The following is a 17,942-nucleotide window of genomic DNA, read 5'->3' on the forward strand; positions in this document are numbered from 1 at the left end:
TCTCTGGTGATTGACTTAACTCACAAACTTTTCTCTGATGAGATTTTGTCCAACACCAGACCCAGAATGTTGTTAAAGGCAGCTTTAACTAGCAACTTGTGGTTCTTTTAGAGCAAACCTGGGCATTGTACGGCCCCTGGGCCGCATACGGCCCTTTGATTGACTCTGACCGGCCCGTGTAACGTTAATTGGAAATTACAAAATAAACATATTTTCTTATTTTACCTGATGCATGGACTGAAGCTGCATTGCTTTTATTTTGAAGTTGTTTTTTATTTACATACATGATGACGCAAAACGTATATTGAGGCATGTGCGTGATTTGATCGTTGTCACTAGCAATTCACAAGAGGACTTTAGCCCTCAGAAATGTCTGCTCATGCTAAAAAAAGAAAGGTAGATGCCGAATGCAGGGTTTTCAACAAAAATTGGACTGCTAAGTATTTATTTACTGAAGTGAGAGGTAGAGCCGTGTGTTTAGTTTGCGGGGAGCAGATCGCCGTGTTTAAGGACTACAATTTGAGTCGGCATTACGAGACAAAACACGGGGAGAAATACAAGAACGTGACTGATGCTGAAAGGGCGCGGACATCGGAAGCTTTGCTAGCTAAACTGCAAAAGCAGCAAGGCTTTTTTACCAAGCTTCACACATCCAGGGATGCAGCAACCAAGACCAGCTTTGTGATGGCTCACAAAATCGCTAAAACCAGTAAGCCATTCTCGGAGGGGGAGTTTATCAAAGAGTGCTTGGTGGACTCTGCAGCTTTAATATGCCCTGAAAAAAAAGAAGAATTTGAGAAAGTCCCGCTCTCCAGGCGAACCGTGACGAGAAGGGTCGAGGACATATCGTGCAATCTGGAGCTTCAGCTGCAACGTGAAGTGGCAAATTTTGACTTTTTCTCCTTGGCTTTGGATGAAAGCTGTGATGTCCGTGACACAGCCCAGTTACTTGTATTTGTCCGCGGGATAACGCCGGACTTCAAGATTACGGAGGAGCTGGCAGCAATGCGGTCGATGAAAGGAACAACTACAGGGAGCGATCTCTTCATGGAGGTGAATGCGTGCATGGACACACTGGGACTGAAATGGGACAGACTGGCAGGTGTCACAACGGACGGTTGTCCAAATTTTACAAGGAAAAATGTGGGACTTTTAAAAAGTATGCAAGATAAAGTGGCTGAAATCGACGCAGATCAGGAATTAATTGTTTTGTGAAATTCGCTTGAATAAATTACATTTTTTGGAAGGCAACCTCATGTTTTCATTGCTTAATTATAACATGTACTCTTACCAGCTTGTCAAAACAATGCTATTTACTGCTTTTTACAAAGAAGTACAGTTCATATTATGCAGAATTGAGATCAGCCTTTTGGCCGGCCCTCCACAATATTTTCTGTTTCTCATGTGGCCCCATGGAAAAAATAATTGCCCACCCCTGTTTTAGAGGAAACCGTGAATTATGGTTAAATATTTGCCTTCTGACATTCTTAGAGAGTCAAAGTAATATGTTATTATTGGAGCTGATGGTATAAACGACAACAAACACATTTCTCTGCTAATTAACTCTAAATTTGCTGAATTTCTAGATGTTTTCTCATAAAACGCTGTTGATAAATGCTCTGGTTCTTTACGGTCTCGTTAGTCAGAACCTCTGTGAGCTCACTAATGCCAGAGAGCAACATTTCCTCTCTACCAGATGCCTGACGTCTGGTGATGCAACTATCATTTCGAGTTATATCTACAAACATTTTTTTTCTCCCCTCTGTTGATTCGTTCTCCATCACAGAACCTCTCCCCGCTCTGTTTGCTTTGTCTCCAAACTCCGAAGGCTGACAGGAATCCGACTAATCACGGTAGAGTCTGTTCAGACGGGGAAGTGTTTTCCCGCTGGGGGAGTCTGGGTGAAAGGTGGCACGGGGCGAATAGCTGCCATCTGGCTCGGCGGCGGCATCTGCCACGTGCCTCAATCTGCATATCAATGCCTGCTTGGCTCACTGTTGTTCCTGCTGACTATTAATAGGCTGTGCAGAGACTCTCCCCTCTGAGCTAGCAGCTATTATTGATTCTGGTTTGAAAATGTCACAGGGTTTGCTCAGTCCGGAGGATAAACGAGTCATTTCTGTGTCTGTCTGTGTTTGTTTTTTTCTAGCCTGAGAAGGCAGAGGCAGTTCGAACCAAAAGGAAATATGAGAAGAAACCCAAAATGGCTCCGATGTTGGCGCCTCAACATTCAGGACCCTCTGTGTTCAATCCCAAGGACCTCAACCAGTATGATTTCCCCAGCTCAGACGAAGAGCCGTTCTCACAGGTACTTAAGACAGTCAAGTACGGTCTCTATTTAGCATTAAAAAATAAATAAGAAGCTGTGATTGCTTTCATATAAACAATTCCTATTCATGTTGTTTTTGGTATGAAATATTACCATTTGAAGTCTTTTTCTCGTAACTGACTTGATTATTATTATTTTTTATAGATCCATTCAGGTTCCTCGGAGGCAGAGGAGGAGAATGACCCAGATGGCTGCTACGCGTTCAGGAGAAAGGCTGGCTGTCAGTATTACGCTGTAAGTGCCCTCCTGTGACTCCTGGCTTGTTTCTATTTATAGCGCTAACAACAGGCTGCCCGCTTGCTGGGCTCCCACACAACAAAACAAGAATGAACGGAACTAGAGATGCACAAACTGAGATTCTTTAGCTAATTTCTGACTGCTATGGTGATAAAGGGTTAGGCTAAAAAATATTTTGACATTTTTCTGCCCTTGAGATAATCACATTTTTACCATCTTCACAAACCATCTTCTATTGTAGAATAAAAATATATATATATATTTTTTTGTTGTTTATTTCAAAAATCAGTGGAAATCTACTTGTTAAAATGATCCAAGTTTCTGATTGTAAATGGTAGTTCACATTTAAAGGACCCCATCATTAAGCATATTGATTTAAATTCTTCTAATTTAAGGCCTGTTTAGCTAAAAGACTAAATTAATTCCCAAAAGGTTATTTCGAGTTTCTCCAGCTTTATAGATTGTGAAGAAAGTTTCAAACCAGTGGATTCTAATCGCCTGTAGAAGTGTAGATTTGATTTCTTCCCATTTTTAATCTTCTGTTCTTCTTCTTCTCCAGTGTCGTCCAGATAAGACTGGCAGCTGGCCCTGGGTCAGCCCGTCAGAGGGTGGGCTCGGTGACCCGCGCTACCGCTACTGTCTGACCTCCCTCAACACGCCGTGGCGCTGCATCGGTTTGGCACGGCGCCGCGTGGGCAGAGGGGGCAGGTGGGTTCACCACTCCATCCTGAGCTTCCTTGCTTAATTGCTGCAAAGAAACACACAGATATGATGACCTTTATCTAAATGAAATTAGCTAATTTTAGCATTCTAACTTATTTGTTGCATTCAGAATAAGAAAAATGGTCCTGTGACCAGAATGTGGGATTCATATACCTTAAACATGTGGAAGAAGTTGCTCAATTGAGACCAAAACAAATATGGTGGAAGACTCGCTTTGCACATTGTCATAATACATGGTAAACATGGTGGTGGCAAAATCATGCTGTGAGGATGCTGTTTGGCCGAGACGAAGCAAAAGATTCAGCTAAATACAATCTGATTATTAGAGGCAGACCATCAACATTTTCATGCTAGAATGCCTTAAATCTACAGATGCACAGAAAAGAATATTTGGGCAGCAACTATCAATTTTAGTTTTATTTTAGTAATCAATTAGTCTAGCAATTATTCTTAAGATGAATCGATTAATTGGATCAAAATAATATCATATGCTGAAGATTTTTCATTTAAACCTTTCTATACAATATTAGAAGTACATTAAAGGTTTCAAATAAATAAATCAAATTATTTATTTTTTTTGTAAAATGTCAGTTTAGATATATATATGTAAAATATACATATTTTTTTATACGGTTTTGACTTAATCACTACTCTTTCAACAATTGGCTCTTTCTGAGTCTGTATTCTCAAATAAACTATTACTAAAACAATTGACAGTTATTTTAATTTGATTAATCACAATACTTCTGATTAATCCTTTCAGCCCTAATCAATATCCAATATTAATGCTGCTGTGATTGCTAATAACTGATTATATATTTCTCCCTGCTGCCTCCAGAAACAAACCACAAGATGGAAACAAATGTTGGTTGTTGATATCAGCCCGGTTGTATTTATTGTACTGATACCAGTATTAGTGCTGATATATTGTCCATCCCTACTTAAATATATGGAATTTGCAGCAATGCTTAACAAAATGTGCTTGCAGACGATATCGGTCCAAACTGAGCAATTTTTTTGTAGAAGAAAGATGCAGTTTTAGCCCATAGAGGGGCTACAGGGAACTTGTAGTTGCAGTGAAATAAGATGCTATTGATAGTTAATTTGCTGCTTTGTGTTGGCGTTATCCATAAAAACCAACTGAAATAGAATGAAGACTGTTTGTAAAGCAGCATTATATGAAAAGGGCATACTGTAGAGCAGAGAACTGTAAGTTGTGATTAGAATACCAAATATTGAGCCGCTTTCTGTTTTCAGTAGGGAAGATGAGCTGAGGTTTAGCGTAGCATCTCTTTACCATCCTCCCAGCAGCCCCAGCTGGCCGTTTGCAACTGAGGTGATGGTCCTAATGCTGGGTTCTGCTATGGGCTGGTACCAGATCGTAGCTGCAGCTGAGACGCATGCTGCAGCTTGGTCTGTTTGGGTCTAGTGCAGCTTTAGTGAGCTCTGTCTCGGTGCCAGGTGTTGTTAACGAGAGCATCTGGGTTATTTATTATCTTGTTCTCAGGCGGGGTTCCGTTTCTGTTTACAGCGGCCTTATCAGCCGACCCCAGAGACTGAGTGATCCTGCAGTCTCTCAATTAAAACGTTCTTCTTGGTGAAAGGAGATATTTGCTCTTGATTTATTAGAAAAATAACCATCTTGCTGTGTTTGGCGTTAACATTCAAAGCTGTTGAACGATTTTGTTCCTGATCTCTCCATCAACGTCTATGGAATATTTTATCCTGACATTTCTTTCCTGTCTGTTTGCTTATACACTCAGGTGCTTCAGATGTCCCATGTTTTCACATCCAACCTTAGACTTTATTGTAGGTTGTTTGAGTTTTATGTTGAAACAATAAAAAGCATAACTGTGCAGAAGTAATTTTTTTTATTAATTGATACTTGGAGAGTTGAAATGAAATTCTCCATTCAAGTCAGAAATGCTGGATTAGGAATTAAACCGTTAATCGTGATTAATCAATTATTGAAATTATAGCTAATTTAGCAATTGATTTATCGTCAGTAGAGTATTCAGACTAAAAAAATACCATTTGCTGAAAGGATCTCATATTTACAGCAATAAATCAAAACTGTACAAAAATTTATATATTTTTCATTTAATATTACAGAAAAGCTTTTGTTTACCCAGAATTCCTGCAGTGGCAGTTTTAGTTCAAATTTTGTCAAATAAATAAATGTCCTGTTAAACACTTCTTGCCATTTAATTATTAATTTGGTTAATCAAAAAATAACCAATAGATAATTTGAGCAAAAAAGGCTGAACTTTTCAAGTGTTGATGTTAGAAGTACTTTTTAAGTATCCATTAAGGGAATGTTTTGTTGTTTATTTTAGGCAATAAACTATTTATTTTCTTATTTAAAAAGGGAATTGAGTCATTTGCATTTCAACATATTTCTAATTTATAAAAACAGCTAAAATGGTGAAAAATGTGCATAATATGGCATTTTTTCCGATTAATCGTCAGAAAAAATCCTATACTGGATCGATTTATGTGAAACCACTACTGATTGCCACTGACATTTCTGGACTTTGACTGGGCCGTTACTACTGTGATGTTAACTGGTTCCTAACCTCCTATTGAGAGCTGTTATTTACATAAACTTCAGATGGACGCTCTCATATGTTAGCATGCTTACCTTACTAAATAAGCATGTAGTAAGAAGCCTTACACGGCATGAAGCTGCCACCACCGTGTTTCATCATGAGAATGTTGGTGTTTCTACCTCATACAGTAGGTTGCATTTTTCATCGACAAGATGAACTTCTTCAGTGTTAGCCGTTTCCCCTTTTTACTATACTTATGGGGTATGAAAACTTTTCAAATGCACCGTTACATGTCATGTGAAAGAAGTAGAGGCTTAAAACAACTTTTGTCCTCACCTTGAATAAGACACATGGCAATTATTGGATTATTTGTTGGGTTCGTGGGGTAGACATGCGATTTCACCCAGGTTGTCCTTCCACTGACTTTCCTGCGTCTTGTTCCAGGGTTCTGATGGACCGAGCTCACACCGACCAGGGCGTCCTCCAGACCGCTGACTCCGACCCGGAGCCCGAACCGCTCTCCTTGCCGCTTCGCAGCTCCAACACCAGTACCTCAGAAACTAATACCTCGGACCCCACCGGGCCCCGGCCCTTGTCGGCGACGCCTGTGGACCTCAGCCGGATTCTTTTGAACATTAAGGCATGCCGCTGGAGGCACTTCAGACCACGGACGCTATCCCAGCACCCCGCCGGGGGAGCGGATATTTCCCGCAGTGGATTTAGGGATTTTGGCCGAACTGTGTCGGGATTAACTCGGACTCTATCTGGAGGCTCCGGAGCCCAGAACCGCACTGGACCCGCCACCACTCCTGTTAATGGTGAGTCTGTTTGTTCCTCTTTTTCTGTTTAATACATTTTGTTACTTTATTTTGGTAAAGAAAGTTTTGTTGGCCTCACAAGAAGCTCGTTTAATCTCACTTAGAACGCAGGAATGTTGCTGATTGTGTGCAAAAGCTTCGTTCTTCCTGGGATAATTAAAAACCGATTTTAGTTTGAGGATCATTAAGAAATAATTGACTGTTAATTTGGATTAATTTGGACATCCTTTGTTTCTCCAGCCTTCACACTTCAGACTGATCTTTTGTTTGTTAATGCTTTAAATGTTGTTTCATATTTCTGCTGCCATAGGCCGGGTTTAATAATTGCTGTTTCTTCTGTTTCTGGCTTTTAAGATGCTTTTTATTTTTTTGGATATTTTCTGAGTTCATACTTTAATGTAAATATGAGGGAGGCTTTGTGTAGATGGAGAGGATTGCAGTAATTCACCTCCTAACTGGATTGGTTTTGCTGCTTAGAAGGGAAAAGATATAAAAAAAAAAAAAAGTTTGGATGTTTAATTTACGCTTCATATACACTAAGAAAAGGGAAATTAATTAAACTATAGCAGCACATTCCTGGTAAAACTGAAGGATGTGTAATAAGTGTCTTGTTTCTGCAGCAGAGTGAAGGGCAGAAGAACTAAAATCAGTTCTTTTTGTCACAAAGGTGAAGAAAATCACGTCTTGTTTTTCTCAGCCTCATGTTGTCCGACCCTCCATACAACCACGGCCTTGGTGAACTTTTTCCTTCCACCTGCAATCGAAACTTTTGTGTGATTGGTCAGAATTTGGTGTTTGCTTATGTAGTAAACAGTCCCAACTACGAAACGTCCAGAAGCCAGTTTTTCAGCCACAGAGCAAGATGGATAGTTTTGATATATATATATATATATATATATATATATATATATATATATATATATTGACATATGACAAAACACTGTGACATTATCACTACACTCTAAACCCAATAAGCTTAAGAGTCCAGCGATGCATTCAACTCCGTTATGTTGCGTTTGTAAATACGAGATTTAACCAGTATTTCTGTTAGAACCAGAGCTAATGTGTCTTAAGATCCCAGTCTGTGTTTGTCTGTCAGTGTAGAATAATTCAGTTTTCTACTGCAGATTCTCAGCATCGATCTATCTCAGTTTTCACAAATAGATTCAAGGTTTCCACAGAATCACTAACTTTTTTATCATGTTCCGTCCTGTTTAGTATTTTAATATTTGGAATCAATGGCTAGCCAATCAGAAGTTGTGCTCTTATTTAATAATTTGGAATAACTTCATTATCAGATTAGTCAGGAAGGGATCTTTATTGGTAGCTTGATGGTCTGATTGTTTCCTCCTTGTGTTATTATATCTCTTATTTCGTGCATTTTAAAAGATTTCCTTCTACTTTCACACGTCCTGCATGACACAGATCTTATGTGAGTGTTTCTTCTCTTCACATGTGATATTTGCTATTAACTGCATGTGTAAATGTTATGACCCAGGTCACTGATTACTTTTATGCTGTTAAGATAATTGAGGTTAATGGTCAGAATCGTCCTCATCTGCGTCTCGATCCATCGTAAAAATATTTATTCTTTTGCTAGTACATATTCATTCTTTATCTTTTATATACCCTTAGAAAGGATTTTGCTCTTGTAATGTTTGTGTTTTATCACGTAGTGCAGACATCTGCAGGTTTCTACAGAAGAGCTGAATGCCAGCCTAACCTGAAGCTCTTTGACCTCCGAAACATTTTTCTGTGATAACCTGAACGTCTTTCCAAGTCAAATAGAAAATAGACAAACTTCTCCTCTGAGCTGAGCTAACGTCTACTTTCAGGGCTAGAAATGTATTAAGAAACTTTGAATTTCTGGATTAAAATGTAGCAGTGTCACTAACATGCAAATCCAAATTTACTCCAAAGATATGTCTTTGGATCCAGTTGATTGTCTGGTTTATTTCAGCATAAACCTGGTCATTTATTTATTTGACGATTTAAAGGTGTTGAAAAGTGTTTCACCTAGATAAAAAGATTTTATCCACTTTCTGCCAATCAAAAACAAAGGCTTAAAAATAAAAATTGTTGCAGTCTGTATACTAATTGTGTAGCAGTAGTTGTCCTGAACTTTAAAATTATTTTTTCCCCTCCTGTTTTCTCCACTTTATCTTCCACCGTCCTTCATAACAAACATGTAAGCAGAAACATGAATTCATGAGCTGAATTCCAGATTTTCCTTTTGAGAGTTTCTGTTTGAAAGCGCTGAACCTGAACTGCTGGAGGTGGACAGACGGAGCGCAGCAGTTGGGCTTGTTTTATACCTGATGATTAAATCACATAAAAGAGCTTCATACTTGTTAAGAAAGTTTGTTTTAATAATTTCAGCTCTAAACTGAAATATAACGCTTAAAGCAGTTCAATCAAATATTTAAACAACTTTATTTTATCTGAGAATTGTAACTATAGAGAAATTAAAGTTTTTCTAAATGATTTTCTCAAATGTACAAAGCTACATCGATGTAATGCGACTATTTAAGTGGATCTTGTGTTAAAATGGCTTTGATTCTTCCTGAATTACAGAGCAGTGTGGCATTTAAAGAAACTTTGACTAGACCAAGTTATTGACATACCACAAATTAAAGCAACAAGGAATATTACTGATGTATGTGACAAAAAACACAAAGGCTTTGCAGCTGTTGGAACAGTTTAAAAAGCCGAGAACATATTGATGTTGCCAAAAGCTACCAGCTTTACCTTCATATGTCCAAACCCTTTAAAGAGTGCCAACTCTGTTTATTTTATTTATTTATTTATTTTTTTATGGAAATGAATTAAGGGTTTTGTTTCCAACTTGTTTTTGGAGGAGAGTGATGAGCATCCAGTAAATATTCTGGTGTGTTTTATAAACCAGCTGGTTTCCTAATCTGAGATGGTATGTTATAATAATATGCAAAATTACTTGCGTTTCCAGTTTGGATTTTCAATATAGAAGTCACACATCAGTTTTCAACAGTTTTGTTGGTATATTGTGACCTGAAATCATAGAAATATTGAGCTTCAGAAGCTTTTATATATATTTTTCCATAAACAAATAAACTTTTAATGCCATCTTGTTACAATTCTTTTATTCGGCTGAAAGTAGGGATGTTCTGATAAATCTGCTCTGATTCCCTTAATTTTGTGAGTTCAGTGATCATTCTATATTTGCATGTGAAGCCGGTCTTATCAAACTCTGCAAATGTCTAACAATTATTTAAAAAATATGTTTTTGCTATTGTTGAATGGGACAGGTATGCTTTTGTCTTGTTTAAATGTTTCAATGTAGATTTTTCTGTTGAACTTTGACCTGTTGAATTAGCTTTGAGTATAGAGTTTAATGTCTAAGTTGAGAGTTTTTGTTTCAGAAATCTTGTTCTGAGTTTCATTGATTCCGGCCTGGGGCTTTCTCACCTATTTTGATTTAAATAATCGATACCAAAAATGAATACTCTGTTCCCGTTGCTCTTTGTTGTGCCTTCTGTTTTGCTTTTTTATGCAGTTAGAGAGAGAAAGCTGAGACCTTTTTCTGGAGTCGTATTGAATTCAGCTTTTCCAGTTTGAAAGTTTCTTGTTGAATAGTAAAACCAGCTGATTAATTTCCTCTCTGCTAAAGGAGACTGCTGGAAAACATTCAGGATTGTTTTTTTTTATCTGCATAACAGATTCTTAAGCAGTCAAATCTCTTATTCCATACTGATCCTCCAAAGCTTAGTTCCCTCTGCAGGAATCAGTACTTTTTCTTACCTCTGCATATTTAGAATTAAAGCTGGAGTTTTCTGGAAGATGCTAAACATTTCTCTCTGGTTCTGGATTTTTGTTTGCAAACACATTTCGACCCAGCTACCCTTCATAAATAAAGATGTTTTCACAGAGTTTGAATCAAATGCATTATAAAATCTACCAATCTTCAGCAGACAGTTTTAATTAAAGGAAGCACAAATTTCCATTTGCAGCATCACCTCAGATGCCTCTTCATTCCATTTTTAACCTGCAAAGTTTGAATATTTTTCAGCATTTATTCTCCAAGATGCAGATGAAAGTGACCACATCTTCTGAGATGGATTGTTGATCACTCACTGATTTTTAAGTTGCTAAAGCAACTCTCTCTGAATCAGTGGCATTGATTTTAGAATCCGTTGTACCGACATGTTCCCGTAAAGCCATTGTCTTGCCATCATCTGGTTCTGATCTCCGCTTCTGTGTGTCTGCAGCGTTCACCGCTGAGCAGTACCAGAAGCACCAGGAGCAGCTGGCTCTGATGCAGAAGCAGCAGCTGGAGCAGAGCCAGCAGCAGAAGCAGCAGCAGCAACAACCGGTCAACAATCCGACAACCACCACCACCACCACAAACACACAGGTCAGTAGGAAGACTCCACCTGATCTCATCTCCTCTGAGCAGATAAAGTTGTACTGTGGGGTGGTGAGGGAATTGCCTGTTTGGTATCAGAGATTCTGAGTGCAGCTGTTTCAGTTCTTTCTGATCACACGTTTTCTCTCTGTGTGTCGCTGGTTTCAGACCCTTGTGTCGAAAACGCTGGACCAGGCTAGCGCCCAGTTTGCTGCCTCGGCCCTGATCACCACAGATCAGCTGCTCGGCTTCAAATCCAAAGAGGAGTTGGTGCTGGCGACTGGAGTCAACGGGGTTCTGACCGGTTCTGGTGGGTTTCAGGCTTTTTGCAGGATGCCATCCATCCATCCCTCATCCAACTGCAAAACCATTTGTTAATCCAACCACCCATCCAACTAAACCATTCATCCATCAAACGTGGGGGAAAAAATTCACCAAATCATTCATTCACCCACCAAACTGATCATCCATCCATTAGTTTATCCATCAAATTAGTAATTTATTCATCAAACCAACCAGACTATCAGTTTCTCCAGCCAAACAACTGTTCATTTGTCAATCCGCCCATGCATCCATTTATCATCTCTACACCTATTCCATTAAAGCCATCTTTTTCTAGATTTCAATATTTAAACTAATCTTCTTTTGCTGTTTATAATTAGTTTTATACTTTAAAAGTTGGCAAAAAGGATGGAGCGCTCTGGGAATATAATGTTGGATTTTTGACATGATATAAATGTGGATTTCAGTGGATTACGCCACAGATGTAAGTTGATGTCTCCTAGCTCTACCCATCCTCCTTCACCTCCAGCACTGCTGGCAGCTCATCATTTAGTCGTTGCATCAGCGTTTAGTGTCAACCAGACTGAATAATAAGCGAGATAAACACTGGATGTGTTGCAGCACTGCTGGAGGTGGATTGCATTAGATTATTTAGGTGTTTCTCTTCTTCTGCTAATGACTCAGTGAGGTAGTTTGCAGATAAACAGGAAGTGTGTGTTTCTCTTGTGGATCTTTAACCGTTTCTTCTGTTTTTCCTCACCAGGCGTTTATAAAAACTTGCACCTCAGCAGCACCGCCTCCACTCTCCACACCACCAACCAGTCGACACACACTACCACGGTCGCTGCCCCGACCTTCCTGCAGCCCTCCATCAACGCCGCCGTCCCTGCGCCTGCCACCGTCGTCCCCGCCTCCATCAACGCCACCCCCAGCACCCACACGGCTGCCACCGCTGCGGCTCTGGGCCTGCTGGGATGCGGTGCCGCTGGGGCCACCCCCACAACCACTCAGGTCCTCATTGGGAACAACATCTGCCTGAGCGTGCAGTCGGCCGCCAGCCTGGCGGGACGCCACATCCCCCGGGGCAACGTGCCAGCCTCTGCCTTAAAGCTGTCCACCTCCACCAACCTGCAGATACCCAAAGTCTCCGGAGCGTCGTCCATGGACATGAGCTCCAGGTGAGGACACTTCTCAAGAGTAAGTTGGGTATTTTGGAGAAATCATATTTTATGAACAGATTAAATTCCTCTCATCAGTTCTAGTCAGAAGAAGCCACATAACCAGGCGAATAAACCTGCAAGAGTAGCTCTCATTGTTTATTATTATTATTATTATTATTAAACGTTTATTGAACCAGATAAAACCCACTGAGATCAAAACCTTTTTTTATAACAGACCAGGAAAGCCAGCACCACACAACAGTGGAAAAAACAAATGGATAAGAACTAAATAAACATCAAAAATACGCAAAGTACAGGAGTTATTATAAAACATTGGCATTGTTCGATTGAATCCCATTTTTGGTTTCTTAACGGGGCAGTATTATGTATTTTTCAGTGCAGGTTTATATATTGATCAAGTAACTGTTAACTTCAGTTGTTTAAAACTGCTTACTTAAAATAAATTTTACTTTATATTTTAACACCTTAAAATTGCACCTCTGTCTCTTTAAAAACTCCCGCTCTTTCTGAAACTCCGTCTTCAGGATGCCATCACAACGTAGCTCCACTGTTAACCCTCTAACAATTTCACCAGCATTTCACTGAGAAGTGGCTCCTATAATGAGCTCAGCAGATGTGCAGTTCCATCAGGTGTTTGCTAATTGCTGCTGGCTAGTCTGAAGGAACTGAGCTCCAAGGAGGAGTGTTAGGCCCACCCAGGCGTTTTACACAGCTGAATGGTTGCCGTGGAGATTTAAAGGATTTCTCAAAAATGCATGAAAGAATCAAAGCAGCATCCAGGAAGGTTTATGATTAGGAATAACACAATATGATGTAAAGCTCAAAAAAGTCAATTTTACATAACACTGTCCCTTTAAGATGGAGCTGAAAGCTTTTAGTGAAACAAGTTGTGACACTTTGAGCTCCTATTGGAAGGCTCTCCAAGCACAGAGGAACTGAAACCTTTCTTTCCCATTCCCACATGTGGAAAAAAGGAGACAAAGAATGTTGTTTGATCGTAAACAGGAACGGTTGCATTTCGCTGAAGAAAAGTTAATTTATAAGTAGGAACCGAGCCAAGAAGAGCCTTGTAAACCAGTCATCCAGAGTTAAATGATGTTCAGAGAAGAGACGCCATCTTTTAATCAACTTTAATTATACCATTAGGTAGATTTGGTTACAGTGAGGTGAGGCATCTTTTGTGCCAAACAGGAAATTTGACACAAACACAATAAATATAACATAATTAAAATGTTAAATTCTTTAACATTAAAAACAATAAAATGCAAACACACTGACTTAAATATGGCATCTTCATTAGGACAAGATTTAAAAAAATGAAATAAAAACATTAAGAAAAATGTTAAAGCTATTCCAGATTAAATTTTAAGAACTTATAACACGAACAAAACGGGTTTTATAGAACCAAGTTTGACATTTTGGCAACCAGATATCTGCATCCAGGTGGGAGCAGGTAGAAAAATTATTAAATCAGTAAATCAGTTTTTTGCAAGTTGAAAATCCAAAATATTATTCAGCTATTCTGAGTCAATATATTTATGGCTGTCATCCTTCTGGAAGGTGAAGCTGTCTGTTTCAACGTGTATAAATCTGTCCCTTAATAATTGCAAAATAAATCTGTATGCCAGTATACATTAACAATATAAGTTGCAGTCAATAAATCATTCTTCTCACTGAGTCAAAAGTGTGTAAGATGTTTCCAAACTTTTTTTTTCTTGTAAAATGTTTGGAATTGATTTATAGTGGGCTGTTTTTTCATCTCATTCCTGCCGATTGAAAAGCACTCTGATGTGTTCAGGGTGATAATGTAGTTTTTCAACACACATCCCACTTTCTTTGTATTTTTGCTGTGTTCACATATACTTGGAAATATGTCAAAATAATGAATTTTACTACTTGGTCACCCACAACAAATCCCAAACAGATCTCTTGGGCTTTGTACTGAGAAGATGAAATGATTGAACATTTAAAAAGTTAAAAATAAAAAAAGCTAAATTTACATATCCAGTTTGAAAAGAAGTAGGAAGAAGCCAGATCTCATTAAATTAGAATGTCTCACATAAGAAATATTTGCACATCTAAATTTTACAAATTTTATGTCACAATTTCAACTCTTTGTCCACGCCATGCTTATTATCTACGAAAGATTCCTATACAGTTACATTCATTAACATTAGCAAAACAACCAAAAGCATTCAGAAGGATAAGGGCCCCTGGTTTAGAGCCAGTTTTGGTGCCGAAAATGAAAATAAACATGTACATAAATAAATAAAAGTAAACACTGTAGTCATGCAACTTCCAAAACATTAATGGATAGGTCTACACATCAGCAGGTGTTAAAACGTCCCATGTGAAATGGCTCCATGTTGGCCCCAAAAATGTCAATTATTTGACAATTGTATATCTTAGTAAAATGTAACTATAGTAAAATACAATTTATATGAGCCTGAGTTTTCTATAAAGTAAAATGTTTATAAAACTCACATTTATTACAAAGAAATCCAAAATCTTTGGGCAACCCCAAAAACTTGTCGCCCTGGGCTACTGCCCATCCCAAGCCCGACCAGGGGGATAACGTCTCTGTTTATCTCTCTCAGGGACAACCACGACGAGGACAAGCCGGCGCTGAACAGTATAGCAGACAACACAGTGGCCATGGAGGTGACGTAGTGTCGGCGTGTCGACGTAGCGCGGCGTTGGCACGACGACGGCGGCGGCTCCACTCTGTAGGTGCTGTGCATCGTAGCATCGGGGGGCGCTAAAGGGACGGCAGGACTGGAAGCGGGCGGAGCGGAGAATCATCTCTTTTTACACTCTTTTTCTTTTTTTGGTTTTGTTACCGTCAAGAAAATATTGACTCATGTAAAATATAAATATGACATAAATTAGTATCTGTACAGCAACTACATATTTGTAATAATCCCCCTCCCTCTTCACATGTATATATATTACTTGAATACAGAACTGTCCATTTGTGATGTTTTGCACTTGGGAGTCAAACTTTAAAGGAAAAAAAAAGAATAAGCCAAGTTGACTTGTGGCGAGTGTGAGAGGAGATGTACAGAGAAGAGTTTTATCACGTGCATGGTGCGGAGCCTGCTGGTTTTATCTATTTATTGTGCTGTGTTTACAATTTGTTTTGTTTTTGTTTGTTGCTTTCAGTTTATTTTTTTTATTTGTACACTGTACCTTTGTTGGTTCCTGTGCTGTTGTGTATGTTTGATAGCTACAGACTCCTGGGTATTTTTGTATTTTGTGAACACAAAGCAGGTCCCCCCCCACCACCACCCTCATATCATTTATTTTGTGCTTCGTTTTTTTCCCCCCTGGATCACATTAAAGTGAGCTGTGATACAGATCAGAGGAGGAGGAGCAACTCTTCCTCTTCCTATAATGTCCCAAACACAAGTAACAAAACAGGGATGAAGTCTCTTCCCAGAAGCTTCTGCTTCTAATTTAAGCACTATTGTTTTGTGACTTTTTGTTGTTTTATATAAATATCAATGCTGCTTTTGTATTTTTTTAAAGGAGTCGTCTGTCATTTTCATGCAAGTGGAGTCTCCTTTAATTGTTTTATCTGACTTTTTTTTTCTTTTTCTTTTTTTTTTTTTACAAAACAAACAAAAAAACTATTTTTGTATTTTGTTTTTCTCCTTGTGGTTAAATTGATTGTAAGATTTTTTTAAGACTTCATTCTTTTGTTCATTTGTTATTTGTTCTTGCATAGGTGATAAGGGAGGTGAACGGGCAGTAATCGCTGTTTCATCATTCCAGTTTTTAATATCGGAAAGAGGAAAAAAAAAATCCCAATGAGGGGTGTTTGTGAGAATTTCTTTTCTCACTTCCTATTTTCTTTCTATTTTTTTCTTCTTTTTATTTCTTCTTGGTAAAACGAATCTCCAGATGGCTGCGAGGCCAAAAACCACAAGTATTTGGTGCCTTCCTTTTGGGGAAAATGTATGTCGTCTCTTCCGTGAAGAGTTAGAGGCACAAAGGCAGCATTACTTAGTAGTGCTTCTTGTCTTTGTCAGAACCTGAATGCCCAGTCCAATGGCAAAATATATCTTTGAGGTTTACTTGTCCCACCTGGAGGCTGAAAAGACTTAAAAAAATGTGACGGAACTCTCACTAAAATAAGAAAATAAAGCCCAGGGCATTAAATGTGAACTGCTTGGACTCCTGTTTTATGTGCCTGGTTCTCTGCTTGTGTTGAGATTGTTGTTTTTCTGGTCAAATTTACTTCAGTTGGCCTCCTGTATTTTACACAAGATCTCCTGTAGTGGTCAGTATTACAGCGGTTTTGAAGAAGCCTCTGACTGAAGATGGCTTGTTTTTGTATTCTAGTTTAAAAATGATGCTCAGAGTTGTCAGATTGTCTCCAGACGACTTAAGATCAAAAACAAAACATTAATATCAAAGAAAACCCATGTGAACACAAAACAAGGTTTGAGATTTTATTTATGTAGGAGGGGAATTTAATTTGGAATATCTCTGACTCAAATATCTTTGCTGACGGATTAAAAAATGAGTAGCATCGTCTGTGCTGCCTGGGTATTGAGCTGTTGGCATGTAATGATCTTCAGTCAGAGGCTTCTTCAGATATGTTGCGAGACTGACTCCTACTGGAAATCCTTCCTGCCCACAGCAACTTTGAAGATACTTGGATGATTTGAGTTGCATTTGTTTTCCCTTTAAGATTTGATATGTTTGAAGTGCCCCAAGCTATAACAATATTGTTGAACAAAATGAAAAATTAAGAGCCTTATGACATTTACCTGAACACATTTCTGTATTTGTTACCTTTGCCTGCTTCAGTTTTGGTTCAAATCAAAACCTAACTTCCATACTCGTTCTAGGATTGTTTACGGATGCATAAAACGCATCAAGCTCCTTGCTGATGCCCAACACCATCGTTCTCTCAACAGTAATTGCTTCAACTTCTCTTTTTGTGTTTTCCGGAGCACTCCCAGGTTGTTTCAGTCTCATTATTCATGCTGCAGAAAAGCAATCAGTCGTCGGTGAGACAGCTGGCCCACCTAGCAGTCTGCAGGGTGGGCGTTAACCCGGGCTCCTCACCCTCGTTACGGAGCCATTTTTCACTGCAGATCCGACAGAATCTCGTTTTTCCTCATCAGCTGCTCTTGGTGGCAACAGAAGCTCTGAGGAGGAAATAAAACTCTCCTAATTTAATTTCAGAGCTTGTAATTAATCACATTTTCTAAAACTATATCGACAAAATAAATGTTTTTTAATCTTAAAACTTTTTACTGCTAAATTGAATAACATCTTTATTGTTTTTAGTCTTATTCAGGTCATTCTACCATCAAAATTGGTGCAAAGTGCTATTGTACTCATTCAGCTTACAAACTATTGATCAGTCATTACACCTTTTTGATTAAATACATAATGCGGACTTTAGCATTGAGATGGTATTTTAGGCTT

The 17,942-nt window shown here is 38.7% G+C and overlaps 1 protein-coding gene across 2 annotated transcripts in view; it reads left to right on the forward strand.

Annotated features, from left to right (window-relative positions):
- Window positions 1-16,667, forward strand: part of LOC114136850 (enhancer of polycomb homolog 1-like) — a 32,974-nt gene extending 16,307 nt beyond the window's left edge. For both annotated transcript variants that reach the window (XM_028005198.1, XM_028005196.1), the window contains 8 exons: window positions 2,150-2,308; window positions 2,474-2,563; window positions 3,126-3,274; window positions 6,283-6,656; window positions 10,901-11,046; window positions 11,206-11,347; window positions 12,083-12,497; window positions 15,098-16,667. In XM_028005198.1, the coding sequence (XP_027860999.1) occupies window positions 2,150-2,308; window positions 2,474-2,563; window positions 3,126-3,274; window positions 6,283-6,656; window positions 10,901-11,046; window positions 11,206-11,347; window positions 12,083-12,497; window positions 15,098-15,170 (1,548 nt within the window). In that variant the 3' untranslated portion in view covers window positions 15,171-16,667. The remainder of the gene's footprint in view (window positions 1-2,149; window positions 2,309-2,473; window positions 2,564-3,125; window positions 3,275-6,282; window positions 6,657-10,900; window positions 11,047-11,205; window positions 11,348-12,082; window positions 12,498-15,097) is intronic.
- The last annotated feature ends 1,275 nt before the right edge of the window (window positions 16,668-17,942 follow it).

Source organism: Xiphophorus couchianus, chromosome 21, assembly GCF_001444195.1.
Source record: "Xiphophorus couchianus chromosome 21, X_couchianus-1.0, whole genome shotgun sequence".
NCBI classification, from domain to species: domain Eukaryota; kingdom Metazoa; phylum Chordata; class Actinopteri; order Cyprinodontiformes; family Poeciliidae; genus Xiphophorus; species Xiphophorus couchianus.